Source organism: Anthonomus grandis, chromosome 5 (assembly GCF_022605725.1).
Source record: "Anthonomus grandis grandis chromosome 5, icAntGran1.3, whole genome shotgun sequence".
NCBI classification, from domain to species: domain Eukaryota; kingdom Metazoa; phylum Arthropoda; class Insecta; order Coleoptera; family Curculionidae; genus Anthonomus; species Anthonomus grandis.
The window spans coordinates 36,075,849-36,098,165 of record NC_065550.1 but is presented as its reverse complement, the minus strand read 5'-3'; the positions used below and the strand labels follow the sequence as shown (position 1 = coordinate 36,098,165).

General features: G+C 30.6%; 1 protein-coding gene across 3 annotated transcripts in view; it reads left to right on the top strand.

The window, feature by feature from the left end:
• Window positions 1-22,317, top strand: part of LOC126736227 (uncharacterized) — a 71,302-nt gene that overhangs the window by 706 nt on the left and 48,279 nt on the right. For all 3 annotated transcript variants that reach the window (XR_007660635.1, XR_007660634.1, XM_050440490.1), the window contains exons 3-10: window positions 55-227; window positions 280-377; window positions 429-919; window positions 5,392-5,463; window positions 5,523-5,690; window positions 5,744-5,797; window positions 6,229-6,538; window positions 19,163-19,567. Coding sequence is in view for 1 of the 3 variants with exons in the window: in XM_050440490.1 (XP_050296447.1) it covers window positions 55-227; window positions 280-377; window positions 429-919; window positions 5,392-5,463; window positions 5,523-5,690; window positions 5,744-5,797; window positions 6,229-6,538; window positions 19,163-19,556 (1,760 nt within the window). In the remaining 2 variants the exon portion in view is untranslated. The remainder of the gene's footprint in view (window positions 1-54; window positions 228-279; window positions 378-428; window positions 920-5,391; window positions 5,464-5,522; window positions 5,691-5,743; window positions 5,798-6,228; window positions 6,539-19,162; window positions 19,568-22,317) is intronic.

Here is a 22,317-nt window from a genome sequence, read left to right as displayed (position 1 = left end):
GTACTTAGGTTGCTTATTTGTTCACCCATTTGGAGGTTATTTCTGTTATTTTAGAAAAAAAACGTGCCGTGGCACCCACTTGCCGTATAGCTAATAATTTAAGGGGTTTAATAACAAAGAAGCGATGCCATGTTTGTAAGAGATATGATAAGAAGCATTATAAGGAACCTTATCACTTTCAAAATGTATCAAGATGGATAAGTGAGCAATTAAAGAATATTAATGAAGTAAGTATAGATAAATTACTATAGATTTTCTAATTTACTTTATCATTTACAGCCTGACTTTGATGCTAAGTTCATTTTCTGTCAGCCGTGCAATCTGCCATTATCAGGACTTAAAGATGACTCACATTATTCAGAATACGGTCATGAATTGTAAGGGTTACACTCAATTAATTTAAGATAAAAATTTAATTTTCTTTGAAGGAGCCTACAAGATTTTTGCTCAGATTGCCTTCGGGTAATCGGTGTTTACAATATGACGGAGCATAAACAGTCCTCTCAGCACCTTAAATACTGTAATAAGAAATGCACCGAAATCGCACCGAAAGAACCTGAAGAAAACGTCCAATTACAAGAACCAAACTTAAAAGGTACCTCAAAGAAATCGAAAGCCAAGCAGAGCACTGGGGCAACCCAGAAACGAAAACCGAAAAAATCCGTCGATTTACCGGCACCAAAATTAACGGACGCAGATATCGAACATTTTAACGCACTCGCAACGAACCAGTGTCAGTTTTGTCATGTCCCCAAAAACGGACCGGAACATCACAAACTGAACCCCGAATGCCGAAAGAGGGAAGAAAGGATCATGGACGACATCATTTTAAATCGGCCGGAAATTCTCGAGCAGTTTATTAGGCCTTGTAATCCTGCCTCTGTACTTAAGATTTGCTGCTCTAAAAAGAATTGTAAAGGTGAGTGCGGTTTGGAATTATTAAACGGAAGAATAACTAGGATCCTTCAAGTGGATTGAGTGGTTATAAAGAAAACCTCAGGCTAAGATTGAACTTTCTGGAAGAGTCTCTTAATAATTTTTCCAGGAAGTTACAGAGTGTAATTTTGAAAGAATTTTTGACAGTTTTTGGGTAATTAATAAATTTTTCCAGGCAGTTGAGGTCTTTCTTTCAGGCATTTTATTGGCAGTTAAAGAGGAAATAAAAAACATAAAAGTGACCTTAACTGTGAGTGGTTCTCAGACCTTTACAGACAAAATTGCCTCTAACTCAGGGAGTTTTTGAGGTACAAAAATCGTTCTGGTATGAAATTGTTGGAAAAGAAATGCCTTTTCTTTTCCCTAAACTCTTTTAAGAATATTTTCATTATTTAGAGAATTATGAAAGAGAATATAGAAAATGAATATATAAAAAGAGAATCATTAAAAGAGTTAGTAATAAAAATTACCTCAAGCAAAACTGCTGTAACTATCTTAATTCTGACCTTAGAATCATGTTTTTACCTTTAAGTCTTTCCTTAGGAAGTGCTGTATATTAGTGTGAAAGAATTATAAAAATATCTTATGAAGTTCGTAATTTATGCCCAAAAATATTTGCCTAATAATAAAAATTTTGATGTTGCAGTATACATTCTAAAACTTCCAAATTTGAGAACTCTTGGACCTTGATTGACAAACTTGCCTCTAATTCAGTGAGTTTTTGAGGTACAAGAATCGTTGTGGTATGAAATTATTGGAAAAGAAATTCCTTTTCTTTTCCCTAAACTCTTTTAAGAATATTTTCATTATTTAGTGATCCTTTACTAAAAGAATTAGTAATAAAAATTACCTCAAGCAAAACTGCTGTAACTATCCTAATTCTGAACTTAGAATTATGTTTTTAAAATAAGCTGTGTTAATTCTTTCCTTAGGAAGTCCTGTATATTAGTGTGAAGGAATTATAAAAATAAATATCTTATGAAGTTCGTTATTTATGTTCAAAAATATTTGCCTAATAATAAAAATTTTGATTTTGCAGTATACATTCTAAAACTTCCAAATTTGAGAGCTCTTGGACCTTGATTGACAAACTTGCCTCTAATTCAGTGAGTTTTTGAGGTACAAGAATCGTTGTAGTATGAAATTATTGGGAATGAAATATATTTTCTTCTCCGTTAACTATTTTAAGAATAATTCAAGTATTTAGGAAAATACTCTCAAGAATAGTGAACCTTGAGTAAAAAAGTTTGTAAGAAAAATTACCCCAAGCAAAACTGCCCAAACTATCCTAATTCTGAAGTTAAAATTATGTTTTTACACGTAAATCTATCCTCAAAAAGTACTATATGTTGGTGTGAAGGATTTATAAAAATATCTTATGTAGTTTGTAATTTATGCCCAAAAATATTTGCTTATAATGAAAATATTGATGTCACAATATTCTTTTCAAAACTTCCAAATTTGAGAGGTCTTGGACCTTGATTGACAAACTTGCCTCTAACTCGGTGAGTTTTTGAGGTACAAAAATCGTCCTGGTATGAAATTATTGGAAAAGAAATTCCTTTTCTTTTCCCTAAACTCTTTTAAGAATATTTTCATTATTTAGTGATCCTTTACTAAAAGAGTTAGTAATAAAAATTACCTCAAGCAAAACTGCGGTAACTATCCTAATTCTGAACTTAGAATTATGTTTTTAAAATAAGTTGTGTTAATTCTTTCCTTAGGAAGTCCTGTATATTAGTGTGAAAGAATTATAAAAATATCTTATGAAGTTCGTAATTTATGCACAAAAATATTTGCCTAATAATAAAAATATTGATGTTGCAGTATACATTCTAAAACTTCCAAATTTGAGAGCTCTTGGACCTTGATTGACAAACTTGCCTCTAATTCAGTGAGTTTTTAAGGTACAAGAATCGTTGTAGTATGAAATTATTGGGAATGAAATATATTTTCTTCTCCGTTAACTCTTTTAAGAATAATTCAAGTATTTAGGAAAATACTCTCAAGAATAGTGAAGCTTGAGTAAAAAAAGTTAGTAAGAAAAATTACTCCAAGCAAAACTGCCCAAACTATCTTAATTCTGAAGTTAAAATTATGTTTTTACACGTAAATCTGTCCTCAAAAAGTACTATATGTTGGTGTGAAGGATTTATAAAAATATCTTATGTGGTTTGTAATTTATGCCCAAAAATATTTGCTTATAATGAAAATATTGATGTCACAATATTCTTTTCAAAACTTCCAAATTTGAGAGGTCTTGGACCTTGATTGACAAACTTGCCTTTAACTCGGTGAGTTTTGGAGGTACAAAAATTGTTCTGGTATGAAATTGTTGGAAAAGAAATGCCTTTTATTTTTCCTAAATTCTTTTATGAATATTATAATTATTTAGGAAAATACTTTCAAGAATAGTGATGCTTTACTAAAAAAATTGGTAATAAAAATGACCTCAAGCAAAACTGCTCTAACTATCCTAATTCTGACCTTAGAATCATGTTTTTACCCTTAAATCTTTCCTCAGGAAGTCCTGTATATTAGTGTGAAAGAATTATAAAAATATCTTATGAAGTTCGTAATTTATGCCCAAAAATATTTGCCTAATAATAAAAATTTTGATTTTGCAGTATACATTCTAAAACTTCCAAATTTGAGAGCTCTTGGACCTTGATTGACAAACTTGCCTCTAATTCAGTGAGTTTTTGAGGTACAAGAATCGTTGTGGTATGAAATTATTGGAAAAGAAATTCCTTTTCTTTTCCCTAAACTCTTTTAAGAATATTTTCATTATTTAGTGATCCTTTACTAAAAGAATTAGTAATAAAAATTACCTCAAGCAAAACTGCTGTAACTATCCTAATTCTGAACTTAGAATTATGTTTTTAAAATAAGCTGTGTTAATTCTTTCCTTAGGAAGTCCTGTATATTAGTGTGAAGGAATTATAAAAATAAATATCTTATGAAGTTCGTTATTTATGTTCAAAAATATTTGCCTGATAATAAAAATTTTGATTTTGCAGTATACATTCCAAAACTTCCAAATTTGAGAGCTCTTGGACCTTGATTGACAAACTTGCCTCTAATTCAGTGAGTTTTTGAGGTACCAGAATCGTTGTGGTATGAAATTATTGGGAAAGAAATATATTTTCTTCTCCGTTAACTCTTTTAAGAATAATTCAAGTATTTAGGAAAATACTCTCAAGAATAGTGAAGCTTGAGTAAAAAAGTTTGTCAGAAAAATTACCCCAAGCAAAACTGCCCAAACTATCCTAATTTTGAACTTAAAAAAATGTTTTTATCCTTAAATGTGTCCTCAAAAAGTGCCATATGTTGGTGTGAAGGAATTATAAAAATATCTTATGTAGTTTGTAATTTATGTCCAAAAATATTTGCTTATAATGAAAATATTGATGTCACAATATTCTTTCCAAAACTTCCAAATTTGAGAGGTCTTGGACCTTGATTGACAAACTTGCCTTTAACTCGGTGAGTTTTTGAGGTACAAAAATCGTTTTAGTATGAAATTATTGGAAAAGAATTGCCCTTTCTTTGTGTAAAACTCTTGTTAGAATATCCCGTAACTAAGTATTGTTTGTATTAAGTTCATTTTATAGGCAACTTTTTTTCTATATTTTACTGAGTTGAACATAGAAAAAAAAAGACTGATTCCGACTTTCTCTACAATCTATTTTTAAAAGCAAGTAAAGGTAAAGATAACAACTGCCTGGAAGATACAAATTATTAAAAAGAGGACTATTAGCAATGAACTGCCTAATTTCAGATAGCTGAAAGAGAGAAAGCATCTTAGTTTTCAGACATATATGAAGATTGTTTCTCAATTACTTCCTTTCTAAGTGGTTCCAAAAAAAAGGAAAGTTAAAAAACTTGTCTATAGGGAGTTCAACAACTGAGATAACTTTAACCTAAACGGTGTTAAAAGTTCCCAATTTAAACACCTTGTTTAGCTAAGATTTTATTGTTATTAGAGCTTCCCCGGACATTTCAAGAGGTCTTTTCATCTCCACGTTCTCCCTTAAAAGTTCAAACACTTCCTATAAAACCCTCTGCTATCATTAATCTTAACTTTGAATCAGACAATGCTCCATTGTACCGTATTGTCAATTGGTTGCATCCTTTCTTATGTTTATCTCTTTGCTTCCTTTCTGATAGGAAATATTAAGAGTCCCTAAAGAATTTCAACATTCCACTATAGGATTTGGCATCACCATTCACTGATTCGTGATTTGATTAAATAATATTTGAATAATCCGCTAAACTATGAACTATTTGATGTATATAGTGAGATGTTTAGGCGGTGCTGAACTCCAGTGGGTTCAGTGGGGGGGTCCAGGTGTTGTTGTATTCCTTAAGTACAATGTTATATGTGTTTGTGTGACATCTTAAAGAGAGGTTTTGATAACCTTAAACCTGACTTAATTAATATCTTTTTACTAGATAAGGAAAAATCTAAGCTATTAAAGGAGAAAAGTTACGAGGAATATTTACCCTTTGATGGATACATGAAAGGTTTGTCTATTTGACCAATAAAATTTGTAATGTACCGCTAATTATTCAACTTTTATTAGTTAAAGTGGACCCAAAAGTAACGAAGAGTAAACCACATCAAGACGATCCGTACAAAGTATATGACGCTGTGTTAAAACAAATAGATACTAACGAGAAAATGATAAGGGAATTTGAGTCTATTAAAAATGATTGCTCATCAGATGCGACTTGTAGCAAGTCACTTAAAGGTAATTGATTATTCATTGGTTGACATTAATATGGCTGATGTATGTTTTACTAGAACCTGAAAGTGCTCCTAAGGACTTGCCCGATAAGATGGAAAATAATACTAAAGGTAAATATTAATTAGTTAGTCAGTAAAGATGAATTTATCATTTATTTTGAAAATTGGTTATAATGGAGATAGTGAGAAGAGAGAGAGAGAAATTGATTCAACTGCCTGGAAGAATAATTTAATTTATTCCAGGCAGTTAAATCAATTCATTCATTTCTCAATGAACCAAAAGAGAAGTAGACTCAACTGCCTGGAAGAATATTTTAATTTCTTTAAACAGAAAAGTGAAATAGAATTAGGCTGCAACTCAACTCCCTGGACGGTTTTTTGTTTTGCTTATAGTCACTTCAATATTGAACTCTCAGACAGTAACAAAAAAACAGTTCCCTCAAAGGATAAGTTAATTTATTCCAGGCAGTTGAGTTAATTCAACCATCTGACAAAGAGCAAAAAGTGAATCGGAACGCATTTCACTCTAACTTTTTTTTTAGCATCCTGCAGTCAATTGGTGTTCTCCCATAAACGTCAAATGGATTTCGTGAGCACGTTGCGACGCCTCATCACCGCCCAGCGATGCTACTTATGCCAAGAAAACGTTTTCACGCGAAATCGAAAAGCGAAAACGAACCACTACCGCACCACCGCCCACTTCAACAAACTTTTGGATTATATGAAACGTATTTGTCCCCATTACGGATTTAGGTTCCGCGATACCGTCGCCTTCTTCTGTGTCCCTTGTCACGTTTTTTTCTTCACCTTAAATATGGCGATCAAGCATTATATTAATGACGAGCACAGCAGGTAAATTATAATTGAAAATACTCTTATTTAAAACTTATATATATTTGTAAACGACGTGCACGATCGCGATTCGGTTATAAATTTTAAGGTTCTTGTAAAGAGCGAAATTTGGAAGTAATGCAGTTATGTTCCTTATTTATCAACGCTCCATAAGTACAAATTATTTTATTCCTTATAAGCACTCCTGGACTGGGACTTGCGAGTTCTATTATCTTGACTTTTTGTACAGGGTGTCCCATTAAGAATGTTCCTCGGCTGTATCTCAGGCCCCAATAATCGTAGAGCGTTGAAAAAAAAATTAGTATAAAAGTGGCCCAAAAAAAATAGGTGGAAAATATTTTGAAGTTCATTGGTCAACCGCTAGAGCGTGTTCTAGCTACTTAAAAACTTTAAAGTCTAGTTTTTTCAAAAAACCTTTAATAACTTGCATTCCAAAATATTATCGAAATAATCTACAAAGTATTCCTGACAAAAATGTTTGGACAACCATCAAATGTCAAATAAAGTGGTGGGGAGAGTTTCTATCTTAAATGAGAAAAATGGTAAGAAGTAGGCTTTGGCTGCACCCATTTTTTTTAAACAACTTTTATTTAAAAGCTCTTTTATTGCTTTATTTTTCTACCAAAAAGATATTATTGGAAAATTTTCCTAAAACCCGCTAGGGGGCGTCTACTTCTAACTTACGCTATTCGACTGATTATTTTAAGAAACTCAAATGCAACCATGTGTGTTTTTTTATGGTATTAATAGCGGAGAACAAAGCTTAATAATTTAGTAAAAATCGCATTTTGATATCACGTCTCTAAAAAAAATGTGTCCACTAGAAAGTGAAAACATCAAATATGGTCGTTAAGTTCTATTTACCAGCCGGGTTAAAAAAAACTGGTGTCTAAATGAATCTTTGTGTAGAGAAACAATCTTGGTATACCAGCTTTTTAGAAATTCCGGAAGGTGACGTTTATTTATACACTTCTTTATAAATGAGTTTCAGCGGGAATAAATCTATTCAGTATGGGAAAACTATGCATAGGAACGTTTTAAATTTTTGGACAACGTAGCAACAAATAATACCACATGATGTGCTAAAATAAGTTAAAAGAATAATATTGAAAAAAATACAGCAACATATTAGTTGTGTTCATAAAGGAACTAAAAATTAAAGTTTATATAAGACTATCGGTTAGCAGTTTATTCGAGTACAAATAAATAGCTAATTAAATTATGCCAATTTTAATAATAAGTTGGCTTTGCATTCGTTTAAAAAACAAAAAGGCCGGTGACAACTCTGTGACAGCTACTTAAAAGTTTTCGGTCGTCCTATAAATTTAGTTATTTATTTCGATCAGAGATTATTCTTTGACTTTAATTTAAAATGCGTCTGTCTTTGCAAGAGTCGGTAAATGTTATCAAAATTTTTTATGAATGTTTTGAAAATGCTAGTAGCATAGCTGCAAGCCTGTATGCTTAACGTTTTCCTCAAAACCGGCGTCTGAGTAGAGGCATATTTCTTTGTTTGGCCCGTCGTTTTCGGACAACAGGTAGTGTAGTCCATCAAACCTACCGTAGACAAGGTCGCAGGAGAACGGAGGAAAACATAATAAATTTTTTGGCCTATGTAGAATTTGATCCGCACTTAAGCATCAGAACTTTTTCAGGCGATTTAGGCATACCTCGTTCTGTAGTTCACCGAATTTTGCAGGTATAACACAATTTTTCAGAAATAAGTGACTAGATACTTAAGTTATATGTATAATTTTGACGACCTGTATATTTAAATATGCTTATTAATTAATTATTTATCTTATGCTTTATATTCAATTTATTATGCTTTGTAATCACTTTAAGCTTATATATTCTCATGTAACCTATTGTTTAACAACTCTTTGCTCGTATGTCTTGTAAGTCGGTCACACCCTGTCATAATAAAAGTTTTTTTTAAAACACCCTCGTGTTGGAAACTTATTTAACTGGCGCAGTCGGTAGGATCGGGGCAGTTTTGGCAATAAAAATTCACGTCATCGAGACGATTATTGCTTCAGAACGTGAGTTTCAACTCTTCAGCACCGAGACGAACTCCTGGCAGCTGTGGTTGGCAAGCAAGCAGCAGAGTGTTCACCCGATAGGAAGAAGACCGAAAAGTACCAAACGGTAAGTGCCCAATTCCTATCAACCCTTTTCATTTTCTCCGTTTGAGCAGGTGAAAAGTTCTGTTAATTTCTCCGATTGAGCAATTAATAGTCTAGTATTAAGTTTTATTTTATTTTTATTGATTTTATAAATTGGAAAAGATATATTCCAAATCGATATTGAATTGCACATTTTATTTAGCATATTTAAACTTTGACGATTTTAATTTGAATTTTAGATTTAAGATATAATAGTTAAAGAAAACATTTCTAGTCAAAATAATATTTTATGAATACTAATTTTGAAGATATTGATAGTTTAATCAATACATTTTCACAAACATTAAGATTAAATCAAGAAACTATAAGTGAAAGTATTGAAACATCAAATCAATTCACAATGCCTGAAACAAATGCTTCAAGTAATGTTAATTATACTTTATTAAAAATGTATGTAGACACTATTCTACCATACAACGGAAATCCAAATACCTTAAATAGCTTTATTTCCGCCGCTGATTTCTTATTTGCAACTTATGGAAATGAAAATGACGTAGTATTAAAAAATTATTTGATACGTACGATTCGCATGAAGTTAATTGAAAGAGCTCAAATTCTAGTAGGTTGTAGATTAGAACTAGTAACATGGCTTCAAATTAAAAACGCTTTATTTGACTGTTTTGGCGACAAAAGAAACTTAGAGTGTTTAGAACAGGATCTTTTTATGGCAACCCCTTATAAAAATGAACCTTCTTTACAATTTGGAAAACGTTTACAAGTTTTAAGAAGTTTATTAGCACAAAAAATCAATGGTTACCCATCTACTCAAATGGATGAAGGTACCAAATTAATTCATTTAAGACAATATGATAACGTATGCTTAAGAACCTTTATACGCGGATTACCAAATCCTTTACAAAGTATAATTCGACTCAAAAGTCCAGACTGTATTGAAAATGCTATGACAATGATTGTAGAAGAAGAAAATTTCCAATATACCCAAAATTTAATTAGACCGACACCTATTCATAACAAACAACAACCCCAACAAAAACCAAATCATAATCATACTAGACAACAGTACCAACCCAATAATATTAATTATCATAGATCAAATAATCAAAACTATAATCCAAATTATAACCCTAATTATAACAATTACAATCCAAACCCAAATAATTATAGTAACCAACAATATCTAAACCAAATACACAATAATCAAAGATTTAATACTAATCCTGAATTTCCTAGAGGCCCAGTAGATATTAGACCTCGACAATTACCTCAAAGACCATTACCAACAAATAGACAAGTTTTTGGCCCTCCTCAAAATGTATTTAAACCTACAGGAGCAATTCCTAAAAATCAACCAGAACCTATGTCCACAAGGACAAGTTATACTATGCCTTCTCAAAAGAGTTTTCAAAACAAAAATAATAACAATAATAATCAAAATCATTTCAGACAAACCGGTCCAAGAAACTTTATATCTGAAGAACTATACCAATTTGAAAATAAACGAGAAATTAATCCTAACGAAGAAGAATATTATGCCGATAATATTCAAAATGACTATTATTCTGATAATATGTCTAATCAAGATCAATATTATTCTGGTAATAATGATCAAGAACATAATAACCACTATGAAACATATAATTGTAATGATAATCCCGAATACGACCCCAATTATGATTATTCATCATTTAATGATTTAACATTAAATGAAAATCATAATGAGAATGAAAATTTTCAGATAACCAGTCCTTCAGAAATTCACAAATGATTTTCGATATGAATGTAGAAACAATTAATAGCCTACCATATTTACAAATAAAACAACCCCCTATTAAACTTTTAATTGATACAGGATGTTCTCATTCTCTACTAAGACCATCAATCGCAGAAAAACACTATCCAGACAAAATATATCAATTTTCCTCTACCTTAAAAACTGGCGTAGGAGAGAAAGAAATTTTATTTAAAGCCGATATTCCAGCTTTTCCCGAATTTAAAACAAATAAAAATATTTCATTTATCTTATACGACTTTCATAATTATTTCGATGGCATATTAGGATTAAATGACTTAAAGAACTTTGAGTTTAATATAGATTTAATTAACGAAAGACTAATCAGCAAAAATAATTCATTAACCTTATTTTATCGACAACCCGAGCGTGAGAAATATAAAATTACTGTTAATGCATACGAAGTATTAAGTGCCAAGATTCCAGTAGCACATGATGACATGGATATAATTTTACCAGAGACAACAATAGGTAACTTATACCTTCCCGAGACACTAACAACAGCACGACATGGATTCGCACGCGTTGACATTTTTAATTATACCGATAAGAATATTCAAATTGAGTTAAATGAACCACTTAGAGGTCATATTTTACCTAATTTCCATAAAGAAAATTTTGAATTTTTTCATATAGAAGATTTGAAAAATAAACCTTATAATGTAAATAAATCGATACCTAATTTTGATATAAATAATTTAATCCGACATGAACATCTTAACCCTGAAGAAAAAAGTAAACTTTTAAAATAATAAAAGAATTTTCAGATATTTTTCACAAAGAAAATGACAAATTAACCTTTACTAATAAAATAAAGCACGAGATCAAAACCACCGACGAAATCCCCATACATACAAAGTCTTATAGATACCCCTTTATACATAAACAAGAAGTACAAAGACAAATAAATAAAATGTTAGACGACGGTATTATTAGACCAAGCTCAAGTCCGTGGAGTAGTCCAATTTGGATTGTTAGTAAAAAATTAGACTCCAGTGGAAAACAAAAATGGAGAATAGTAAACGACTACCGAAATGTAAATTCCAAAACTATAGACGATCGTTACCCTTTACCCAATATTAACGATATCTTAGATAAATTAGGACGGTGTACTTATTTCTCAACAATTGATCTATCATCCGGCTTTCATCAAATAGAAATGTCTCCTAATTCAATTGAAAAAACCGCTTTTACAGTAGAAAATGGACATTACGAATATGTTCGAATGCCATTTGGTTTAAAAAACGCGCCGGCAACCTTCCAAAGAATAATGGATAATATTCTAAGAGATATACAAGGAAAATTTTGCTTAGTTTATATGGACGACATTATCGTGTTCTCTACAAGCCTTGAAGAACACATAAAACACCTAAAATACGTTTTCGAAAAACTTAGAGACGCAAAATTAAAAATTCAATTAGACAAATCCGAATTCCTTAGAATCGAAGTAGAATTTTTAGGACACGTAATAACTAGAAATGGCATAAAACCAAACCCCAAGAAAATTGACGCAATACAAAAATTTCCAATTCCAAAAACAGCAAAAGAAATAAAATCTTTTCTAGGATTGCTAGGTTATTACCGAAGATTTATAAAAGGATTCGCTAAATTAACTAAACCATTTACAAAATGTCTAAAAAAGGGAGCTACAATAAATTTGACACCAGAATACGTTGAAGCTTTTAATATATGTAAAAACATACTATGCAACGACCCAATACTTCAATATCCCAACTTTGAGAAACCATTCTTACTTACGACAGATGCTTCCAATGTTGCTATAGGAGCTGTACTTAGCCAAGGAACAATAGGCTCAGATCTACCTATTGCTTACGCATCTAGGACACTAAACCCCGCAGAACTTAATTATTCAACAATAGAAAAGGAACTCCTTGCTATTGTTTGGGCAACTAAATACTTTCGACCATATCTTTTTGGAAGAAAATTTACTATCATCACTGACCACAAACCTTTACAATATTTATTTAATATGAAAGAACCAAATTCACGTCTCGTAAGATGGAGACTTAAATTAGAGGAATTTGACTATGATGTAAAATATAAAAAGGGAACCCAAAATACTAACGCAGACGCACTATCCCGCATAGAGATTAATGTAATAGAAAATCAATCACTTTCAGGAAACCCTGGCGATATCTCAGATGATATAAATCAATACCTATCTAATGAATCAGAAAATGTAACAATTGAAGAACTAGATCAATTAGAAAATATATTTGACCCAACCAAAAAGAAAATCCACATAATATCAGACATTCAAATTAGACCCCCATTTAACCTTCAAAATATTCAAAATACTCAAAATATTCAAAATCAACAATCTGATGGAAATACAGTCCATTCAGCAAATGAAGATCCAATACTAAATATACCCACAACAGAGAACTGTTTGAACACTTACACAAATCAAATCATTATTACACAAAAATCCAATGAAAAATTTAACGTTTTAAAAACTATTCATTTTAATAATAAAAATAGGTATCACTTAACATTAACAAATAATTATGAACAAGAAATTATAAAATTCTTTAAAGAATATGTAAATCCAAAAGTAGTACATTGTATCTACATTATGAAATCGGAAATTAATGATTTAGATTATAAAATAAGTGTAATACTACCCAATACGTTTAGACATAATTCTTATAAACTTATCATGACAAAATTATTTTTAAATGATATAATAGATAAGGATATGCAATTAAAACTAATAACTAACCACCATGAGAAAACTTGTCATAGAGGAATAAACGAATGCTTGATGTCCCTAAAAACATTATATTACTGGCCAAATATGAAGAATGATTTGACAGAATATATTAATAATTGCGAAATTTGTCAGCAAGCTAAATACGATAGACATCCACCTAAAATTAAATTTGCTTTGACACCTACACCCTCTGAACCTTTAGAATCTATTCACATAGACACCTTTCAAATTTGTAACACAAAATTTCTTACAATAATAGACGTATTTTCTAGATATACTCAAGCATACCCATTAGAACCAAGTTGCACAGCAACTATTGTGCTAGATAATATATGTACTTTTATTAGTCATCACGGTTTACCACAACAAATTACTTGCGATAATGGTACCGAATTTAAAACATCACTATTGATTGATTTTTGCAAATTACATAATATAAAAATACACTTTACCACCCCCGGTAATTCAAACAGTAATAGCCCTATTGAAAGAGTCCATTCAACCCTTATAGATTTATTTAGAGTTTTAAAACTAAAAGAACCCAATGCCTCTACCAAGCAACTTATGTTATACGCAGTAATAGGCTATAATCTTGCATATCATAGTGTTACAAAACAGAGACCATTTGACATCATCAATGGCCGTGTAAAATCTTTAGACCCCTTCGATTTAACTGATGAAATAATTCTCAATAAATACATCACTGATCGAAGAGAACGCCTAAAAATAATATATGACAATATATTTAAAACATCCCTAAATACTAAAATAAAACAAAACCAAAAACAAAATGAAAAACGTGAAAACCCCGTTGACATTCCCTCTGGTAGTAAAATTTATGTAAATGACAAACAAGCTCATAGATCAAAAGATAAACCTAGAAAGAAAATAGAAATTGTAAAGAAAGATATCGGAACTAAAGTAATTTCAAATAAAAAGAAAGTCATACATAAATCACAGATTCAAAAACCTAAAAGACTTTCTTTTCCGCAGGAAAATGAACCCCCTGATGATGACATATATCGCACTACTGATAACTGCACCGACACAACAGATGACGGATCAGACTAAGAACGACTTATCAGTCACCCCTATAAATACGCCCTTACTCCCATTCCACCTTGGTAATGCACGAGTAATAGAAAATAAGCATACATTTATAAATTTTATAGACTTAGAACCCTTATTGTTAGAACTTAATAATTTAGAAAACGCTTATAATATTTTAAATGCTTCTTGCAATAATACCAATATAATCAATTTAATGTTAATGCATCATATAAATACTTTTAATTTGCTTACGCACGCAAAATATTTAATTAATGAAATAAAAATTAAATTAAATAATATCAAACCGCATAGAACGAAACGTGGACTATTAAACGTCGTAGGAAAAACCTCAAAATGGTTATTTGGTACTCTGGACTCAGATGATGGAGAGCGCTACGAAAAAGCTATTCAAGAATTACGTAATAATCAAAATACTTATAAAAAGGAATTAAATTTACAAATGTCTTTAACTAAAGAATTAATCAATAATTACAACAATACTATAAGCATATTAAATAAAAATCAAAAATCTTTACAGGCACATGTTAATCAATTTGAAAATCAAATGAACAAAACAATAACGGATATTTCAATACTCCTAAAATTACAAAATACTATAAACCATATAGTTATTAACTGTCAAAGTTTTATAACAATTTTAGATAACATTGAAGATGCAATCTCATTTGCAAAATTAAATACCCTGCACAGCACAATACTGTCAGCTTCTCAACTAGAACTAATAGTTTCAAATTTATCTACCCTTTATGGTACAGATAAAATATTAATGTTAGAGGACCTTAATTACTATTATCAATTAGCAGGACTACAAGTCAGCTTTTCAAAAAATAAAATAATTTTTGCAATTCATTTTCCAATATTCGTAAAAGAATCATTTGAATTGTTTCACCTGTTCTCAGTTCCTATAAACCAATCCTTAATTGTACCCAAATCACCCTACCTTTTGACGGGCACTTATTCACAACAATACCAAGATGAAGCTTGTCCCAAGATTGAAAACCTCTACATATGCCGAGATGCTTTAAATCCAGAACTCAATGATTGTGTTACTACCCTCATCAAGAAAGCTGAGATGACGAAATGCCAACTACTCAATGTAAATGTAACCATACCAATTATACGCCCTATTACCAATCAACATATTTTGGTAATACCTACTTCTACCAAGATTAAAATCCAGAAGCTGTGCCAGAATAAAGAAATCCTCTTCGTGACAGAACCAAGCCTAATTTCTATACCTTATAATTGTGGTATTAGTCTACTTGGATCCAAATTAATGAACAAGGAAGACACTGTAGAAAGCAGCCCTTTCTATCTACCAAAAATTAATTTCGACAATATTGAATTTAAACTTCACTCCGATGTTATTCAACTAGATTCCATTGATTTCAACCATGTCCAAAGACTACAGGAACAAGCTAAACTACTGAAGACCATTCCGGAAGATGACGACCCAGTCCACCCTATTACTTGGAGTTTCGCTACTACCCTTGGTTTATTGCTAATTGTTTTTACTATTGCCTTTGCAGTATACGAACTCCTAATTAAGAAGAAAGAAGAAAAAGAAGAAGAAGCTAACAACCCTACCAATGGTAAATCCGAAAACAGCCCTTCATCCCTGTTGTTTTCGTCTTAGGCGGGAGGAGTTATATGTATAATTTTGACGACCTGTATATTTAAATATGCTTATTAATTAATTATTTATCTTATGCTTTATATTCAATTTATTATGCTTTGTAATCACTTTAAGCTTATATATTCTCATGTAACCTATTGTTTAACAACTCTTTGCTCGTATGTCTTGTAAGTCGGTCACACCCTGTCATAATAAAAGTTTTTTTTAAAACACCCTCGTGTTGGAAACTTATTTAACTCTTACTTAATTTAATTTTTTTTGCATATAGATTTCATCCATTGAACATTAATCACATCCACCAGGCATTAAATCTAAAAGACTAGTCATTGGATGGAGAATATGTTTCTCGAAAATCCAAATTTTCTCAACGAAATTTTATGGACAGACAGAAGCAACGTTCAATAGTGACGGAGGAGTTAACAGACATAATATGCACTATTGGTCTGAAACTAACCCTCGTTGGATACGCGAGATCCAGCATCAGGGAAGGTGGAGTGTTAATGTCTGGTGCGGTGTAATAGGATCTCAGGTTAAAGGTCCATTTTTATTTGATGAGAGCCTAACTGGAGAACGATATCTTGGATTTTTAAGAAATGAGCTCCCAGCATTATTAGAAGAGGTGCCTCTGGTTATAAGAGCCAACATGTTTTTACGAGATGGCTCCAAAATCTAAGCTAGAACGTCCTCTAGCGGTTGACCAATGAACTTCAAAATATTTTTCAGCTATTTTTTTTGGGCCACTTTTATACTAATTTTTTTTTTCAACGCTCTATGATTATTCGGGCCTGAGATACAGCTGAGGAACATTCTTAATGGGACACCCTGTATATTAATAAATATTTAATACAAAAACAGTGCTATTAGATTGGATTTTATAGAGAAAAAACGCTGATTTTTCAAAAAAATTTCTTACTGGGGGTAAGGGTTGTGTTGATGAAAAACAATGTTTTTTACAGAAAATTTATATTCAATATTTAATTTAATAACACTGTCTATTTAGATTTGATATAATTTTATTTATAAATATTTAGTATAAAAACAGCGTTATTAGATTGGATAATATCCGTGATTTTTTTGGACGAAAACCGTGATTTTTCAGAAGAATTTAATCAAACGTTTGAGTTGTGGTAATCGAGTTTAAAAATTAGATATGTAAATCCCGTGTCGATTTTTTTAAATTGTCTTCCTTTTATAAACAGAATACTATATGATATACGTATATTCTACAGTTTAATAAACGATAATAATATATGATGTGTTGCTTGAGATGTTTGTATAAGGGCCCGTAATTAATGAATTAATGAAATATTTTTTGCCAAATTTCGTTTTACTAAAGATTTTATTTAACTTGCATTGTATGCATGTTTGTTCGGAGTGGAATCTGATTGTGAACTGAATCAGAACAACTTTGCATTTTTTTTATAGGGTTGACCCGATTCAACTCCTAGAAGGGGTAAAAAGTTTAGTGTTTGCTTCTGGAGAACGGTACACGGTATTATCTAGAGAGATGCAGTTTTTAATGTTAGATAGCTAAGGACAAGCTAAAATAATTTGCTCTTAGCAGGAGGAATGGGTAGTTTTCTGTATTTTGAAAACGCTGACATTTAGAGACATACGACTTTCAGTGTTAAAGAGCTAATTTGTCAAAAAAAGGGGGTTGAAAGCGGTAGTCTTCGGTATATTGATATTTATCAAGTCTTAAGGCAAAATTTGGTTCAGCACGAGGGGTAAACCACCTTGGAATTATGGTGTACAAATGCATGGAAGTCCGTGGAATTACTTTGAAGTCGTTCAAATTTTTTGGAATTCCTTGAAAATTGATGGAATTACTTGATGTTTTGTAAAATTTCTATAAGTAAGTAATTTTGTCATTGATTTTTGTGCCAACGTTTATGATATTATCCAAGGTTAGATTCATTTTTTATTTTTGGGTTTAAATAGATATTCTTTATAAAACACGCTTCCCTCAAACGTCTTTTTGTGTTCAAATGAACCAAAAAATCTTATTTTGTCTGATTTTTTTACTGATGTTCAAAACAAAAATATGCGAAACGTGCGTGCTACAAATTGCTTACCAATTTAACGCAATACGTTAAAAGTGTTCCTTCATGCCATAGAAATGTACTCGAGTTATTTATCTATATTTATAATTTTTTTCTCTAAGTATAAACTACCTATCTATTACCTAGAATACATTTGTTAATTAAATTTACAATAAAAAGACCAAAAATCTATGGAAGTTATTTACTTATAATACTTTCGGATTTGCAATCACGACTGCTAATAACTACTAGCCGCTATTACAATACGAATTTCACGTCTCGTTCCACGCGCCACGTAATCGCGCGCGATTTATCCTTTACACGTAAGGATTTACGCTCGCTATTCATTCCAAACAGTTTTAACCAAAGGCAAGAGTTTCTTGGTAAATTACGAGTTTTTTTGAGCCACAGTTTTGATCGTCCAATTTTGCATGCGAGCAATCGCGCGTTCGACAGACGCGCGGTTAATAAAACGTTACGTGTAAAGGCCGCTATTTACTAGACGGATATAGCGATGTTGCTGTTTACGGAAGAGGATACGGCAGCGTTTGGGCTTATAGAACCGAATTGCGAGCATGTACGTCGCTTACAAATACTCATTTAAAACAGGTTAATCTATTCAAATACCAAAATTCTCAATAAATAAATAAATTTTTTTAACATGCGTTTGATTTATTTATTATTTCTTTCCTTCTGTTTTCTCTCAAATTCCACTCTATCGGGAGAGATTATATAGCTGCCATGACGTAAGGACGGTACACAACCTAATTTCAAAGTATTTATGGTCACCAAAAACATCACACAGTTCTAACTCCATTTTGCATTATTATAATAAACAGTAATTATAGAATCCTATGGTTTAAAATATATGTATGTATATCTATTTTGTCATCATTATCGAAGTGGGATTGTCTATTTTCGACGACGTATTAAGTAATTTTTAATCTTGATATAGCTGCAGACACATTATATTAAATACTTAGCGGATTGTATAATTATATTGGTTGTAGACCTAATTCAATGTATATTTGGATGAAGTTTTATTTCTAGGCATTCAAGAACTAGTATTGACTCGAATTTACCAACTGAGTAATGGGTAGTAGAGAAATATTGTAATATATTTTATATGTAAATTCTGTATTATTTATTTTCTGCTAATAAACTATTATTACTATTCCGAATATATTGCTTGGTATTTTTTTTAGGTTATGTTCGCGTTTTTGTGACGTTTGTTTAATATTCGACAACTCGGCGAAACATCGGGAGCACAAGACGAAATTCGATGAGTTCATCACCCTGGAAACGGATTTAAGGATTAAAATTGTCAACTTGCACTTCTACAAATACGACACCAAAGTGAATCATACGAAGTTGAAAATTAATTGCGCCATGTGTAGCGGAAGGAGACAACATCCGTTATTTTTGAAATTGTGGGAGAAAGAGGCAGCGGAAACAGACGAGGAATCCGAAGGTGAACCGCCAGACTGGCAAAAGCTTATTGATAAGTTAAAAGTGACGAAAGATGTCGGCAAGGATAAAACAGATGAGGAAATGTTAGCGTTAGACAGGTTGGCGGTGACGGGGAGATGCGGCTTATGATAAAATGCTTGGTAAGGGTTTTTCTTTTTTAATTTTTGCATTCGATAAGAGTTAATTTACCATTTTAAGCCCTTATAAGATAATGTCTTATGATGACGATATTTATAATGAAATGCTTAGAAAAAGAGTAGTTGATGCCCTGTATATTGCTGTTTAACTATTTTCTTTTAACTAAACAATTTGTGGTTTATTTGAGAAACGCTGATTTAGGTGTCCAATGAAATTGATTGAGGATTATGTGTACAAACTTTCGGAACTGTAACTTGAGTGGTTTTTGAGTTATGGCCATTTTCTGGATTTTTTATTAAAAAAAAATCGTTTTTCTCAAAAATAATTTTTTTCTCAAAATCTTTTAATTTTTTTTAGAAACGCTGAAATAGGTGTCTAATGAATTTAATTGATGAATGTGTGTACAAATTTTCAGATCTGTAGCTTGAGTGGTTCTTGAGTTATGACCATTTTCTGGATTTTTTATTAAAAAAAAAAATTCCTCTAAAATAATTTTTTACTCAAAATGTTTTAATTTTTTTGAGAAACGCTGAAATAGGTGTCTAATGAATTTAATTGACGAATGTGTGTACAAATTTTCAGATCTGTAGCTTGAGTGATTTTTGAGTTATGGCCATTTCTGGATTTTTTTATTAAAAAAAAATCATTTTCCTCAAAAATAATTTTTTACTCAAAATGTTTTCATTTTTTTGAGAAACGCTGAAATAGGTGTCTAATGAATTTAATTGAAGAATGTGTGTACAAATTTTCAGATCTGTAGCTTGAGTGGTTTTTGGATTATGGCCATTTTCTGGATTTTTTATTAAAAAAAAAATCATTTTCCTCAAAAATAATTTTTTACTCAAAATGTTTTCATTTTTTTGAGAAACGCTGAAATAGGTGTCTAATGAATTTAATTGAAGAATGTGTGTACAAATTTTCAGATCTGTAAGTTGAGTGCTTTTAAGTTATGGCCATTTTCTGGATTTTTTATTAAAAAAAAAATCATTTTCCTCAAAAATAATTTTTTACTCAAAATGTTTTCATTTTTTTGAGAAACACTGAAATAGGTGTCTAATGAATTTAATTGAAGAATGTGTGTACAAATTTTCAGATCTGTAAGTTGAGTGGTTTTTGAGTTATGGCCATTTTCTGGATTTTTTATTAAAAAAAAAAAATTTTCCTCAAAAATAATTTTTTACTCAAAATGTTTTAATTTTTTTGAGAAACGCTGAAATAGGTGTCTAATGAATTTAATTGAAGAATGTGTGTACAAATTTTCAGATCTGTAGCTTGAGTGGTTTTTGGATTATGGCCATTTTCTGGATTTTTTATTAAAAAAAAAATCATTTTCCTCAAAAATAATTTTTTACTAAAAATGTTTTAATTTTTTTGAGAAACGCTGCAATAGGTGTCTAATGAATTTAATTGAAGAATGTGTGTACAAATTTTCAGATCTGTAACTTAAGTGGTTTTTGGATTATGGCCATTTTCTAGATTTTTTATTAAAAAAAAAATAATTTTCCTCAAAAATAATTTTTTTCTCAAAATCTTTTAATTTTTTTGAGAAACGCTGAAATAGGTGTCTAATGAATTTAATTGAAGAATGTGTGTACAAATTTTCAGATCTGTAACTTAAGTGGTTTTTGGATTATGGCCATTTTCTGGATTTTTTATTAAAAAAAAAATAATTTTCCTCAAAAATAATTTTTTTCTCAAAATCTTTTAATTTTTTTGAGAAACGCTGAAATAGGTGTCTAATGAATTTAATTGAAGAATGTGTGTACAAATTTTCAGATCTGTTACTTAAGTGGTTTTTGGATTATGGCCATTTTCTGGATTTTTTATTAAAAAAAAAATCATTTTCCTCAAAAATAATTTTTTACTCAAAATGTTTTAATTTTTTTGAGAAACGCTGAAATAGGTGTTTAATGAATTTAATTGACGAATGTGTGTACAAATTTTCAGATCTGTAACTTAAGTGGTTTTTGGATTATGGCCATTTTCTGGATTTTTTATTAAAAAAAAAAATTTTTCCTCAAAAATATTTTTTTTCTCAAAATGTTTTCATTTTTTTGAGAAACACTGAAATAGGTGTCTAATGAATTTAATTGAAGAATGTGTGTACAAATTTTCAGATCTGTAAGTTGAGTGGTTTTTGAGTTATGGCCATTTTCTGGATTTTTTATTAAAAAAAAATAATTTTCCTCAAAAATATTTTTTTACTCAAAATGTTTTAATTTTTTTGAGAAACGCTGAAATAGGTGTCTAATGAATTTAATTGAAGAATGTGTGTACAAATTTTCAGATCTGTAGCTTGAGTGGTTTTTGGATTATGGCCATTTTCTGGATTTTTTATTAAAAAAAAAAATAATTTTCCTCAAAAATAATTTTTTTCTCAAAATCTTTTAATTTTTTTGAGAAACGCTGAAATAGGTGTCTAATGAATTTAATTGACGAATGTGTGTACAAATTTTCAGATCTGTAACTTAAGTGGTTTTTGGATTATGGCCATTTTCTGGATTTTTTATTAAAAAAAAAATCATTTTCCTCAAAAATAATTTTTTACTAAAAATGTTTTAATTTTTTTGAGAAACGCTGAAATAGGTGTCTAATGAATTTAATTGAAGAATGTGTGTACAAATTTTCAGATCTGTAACTTAAGTGGTTTTTGGATTATGGCCATTTTCTGGATTTTTTATTAAAAAAAAAATAATTTTCCTCAAAAATAATTTTTTTCTCAAAATCTTTTAATTTTTTTGAGAAACGCTGA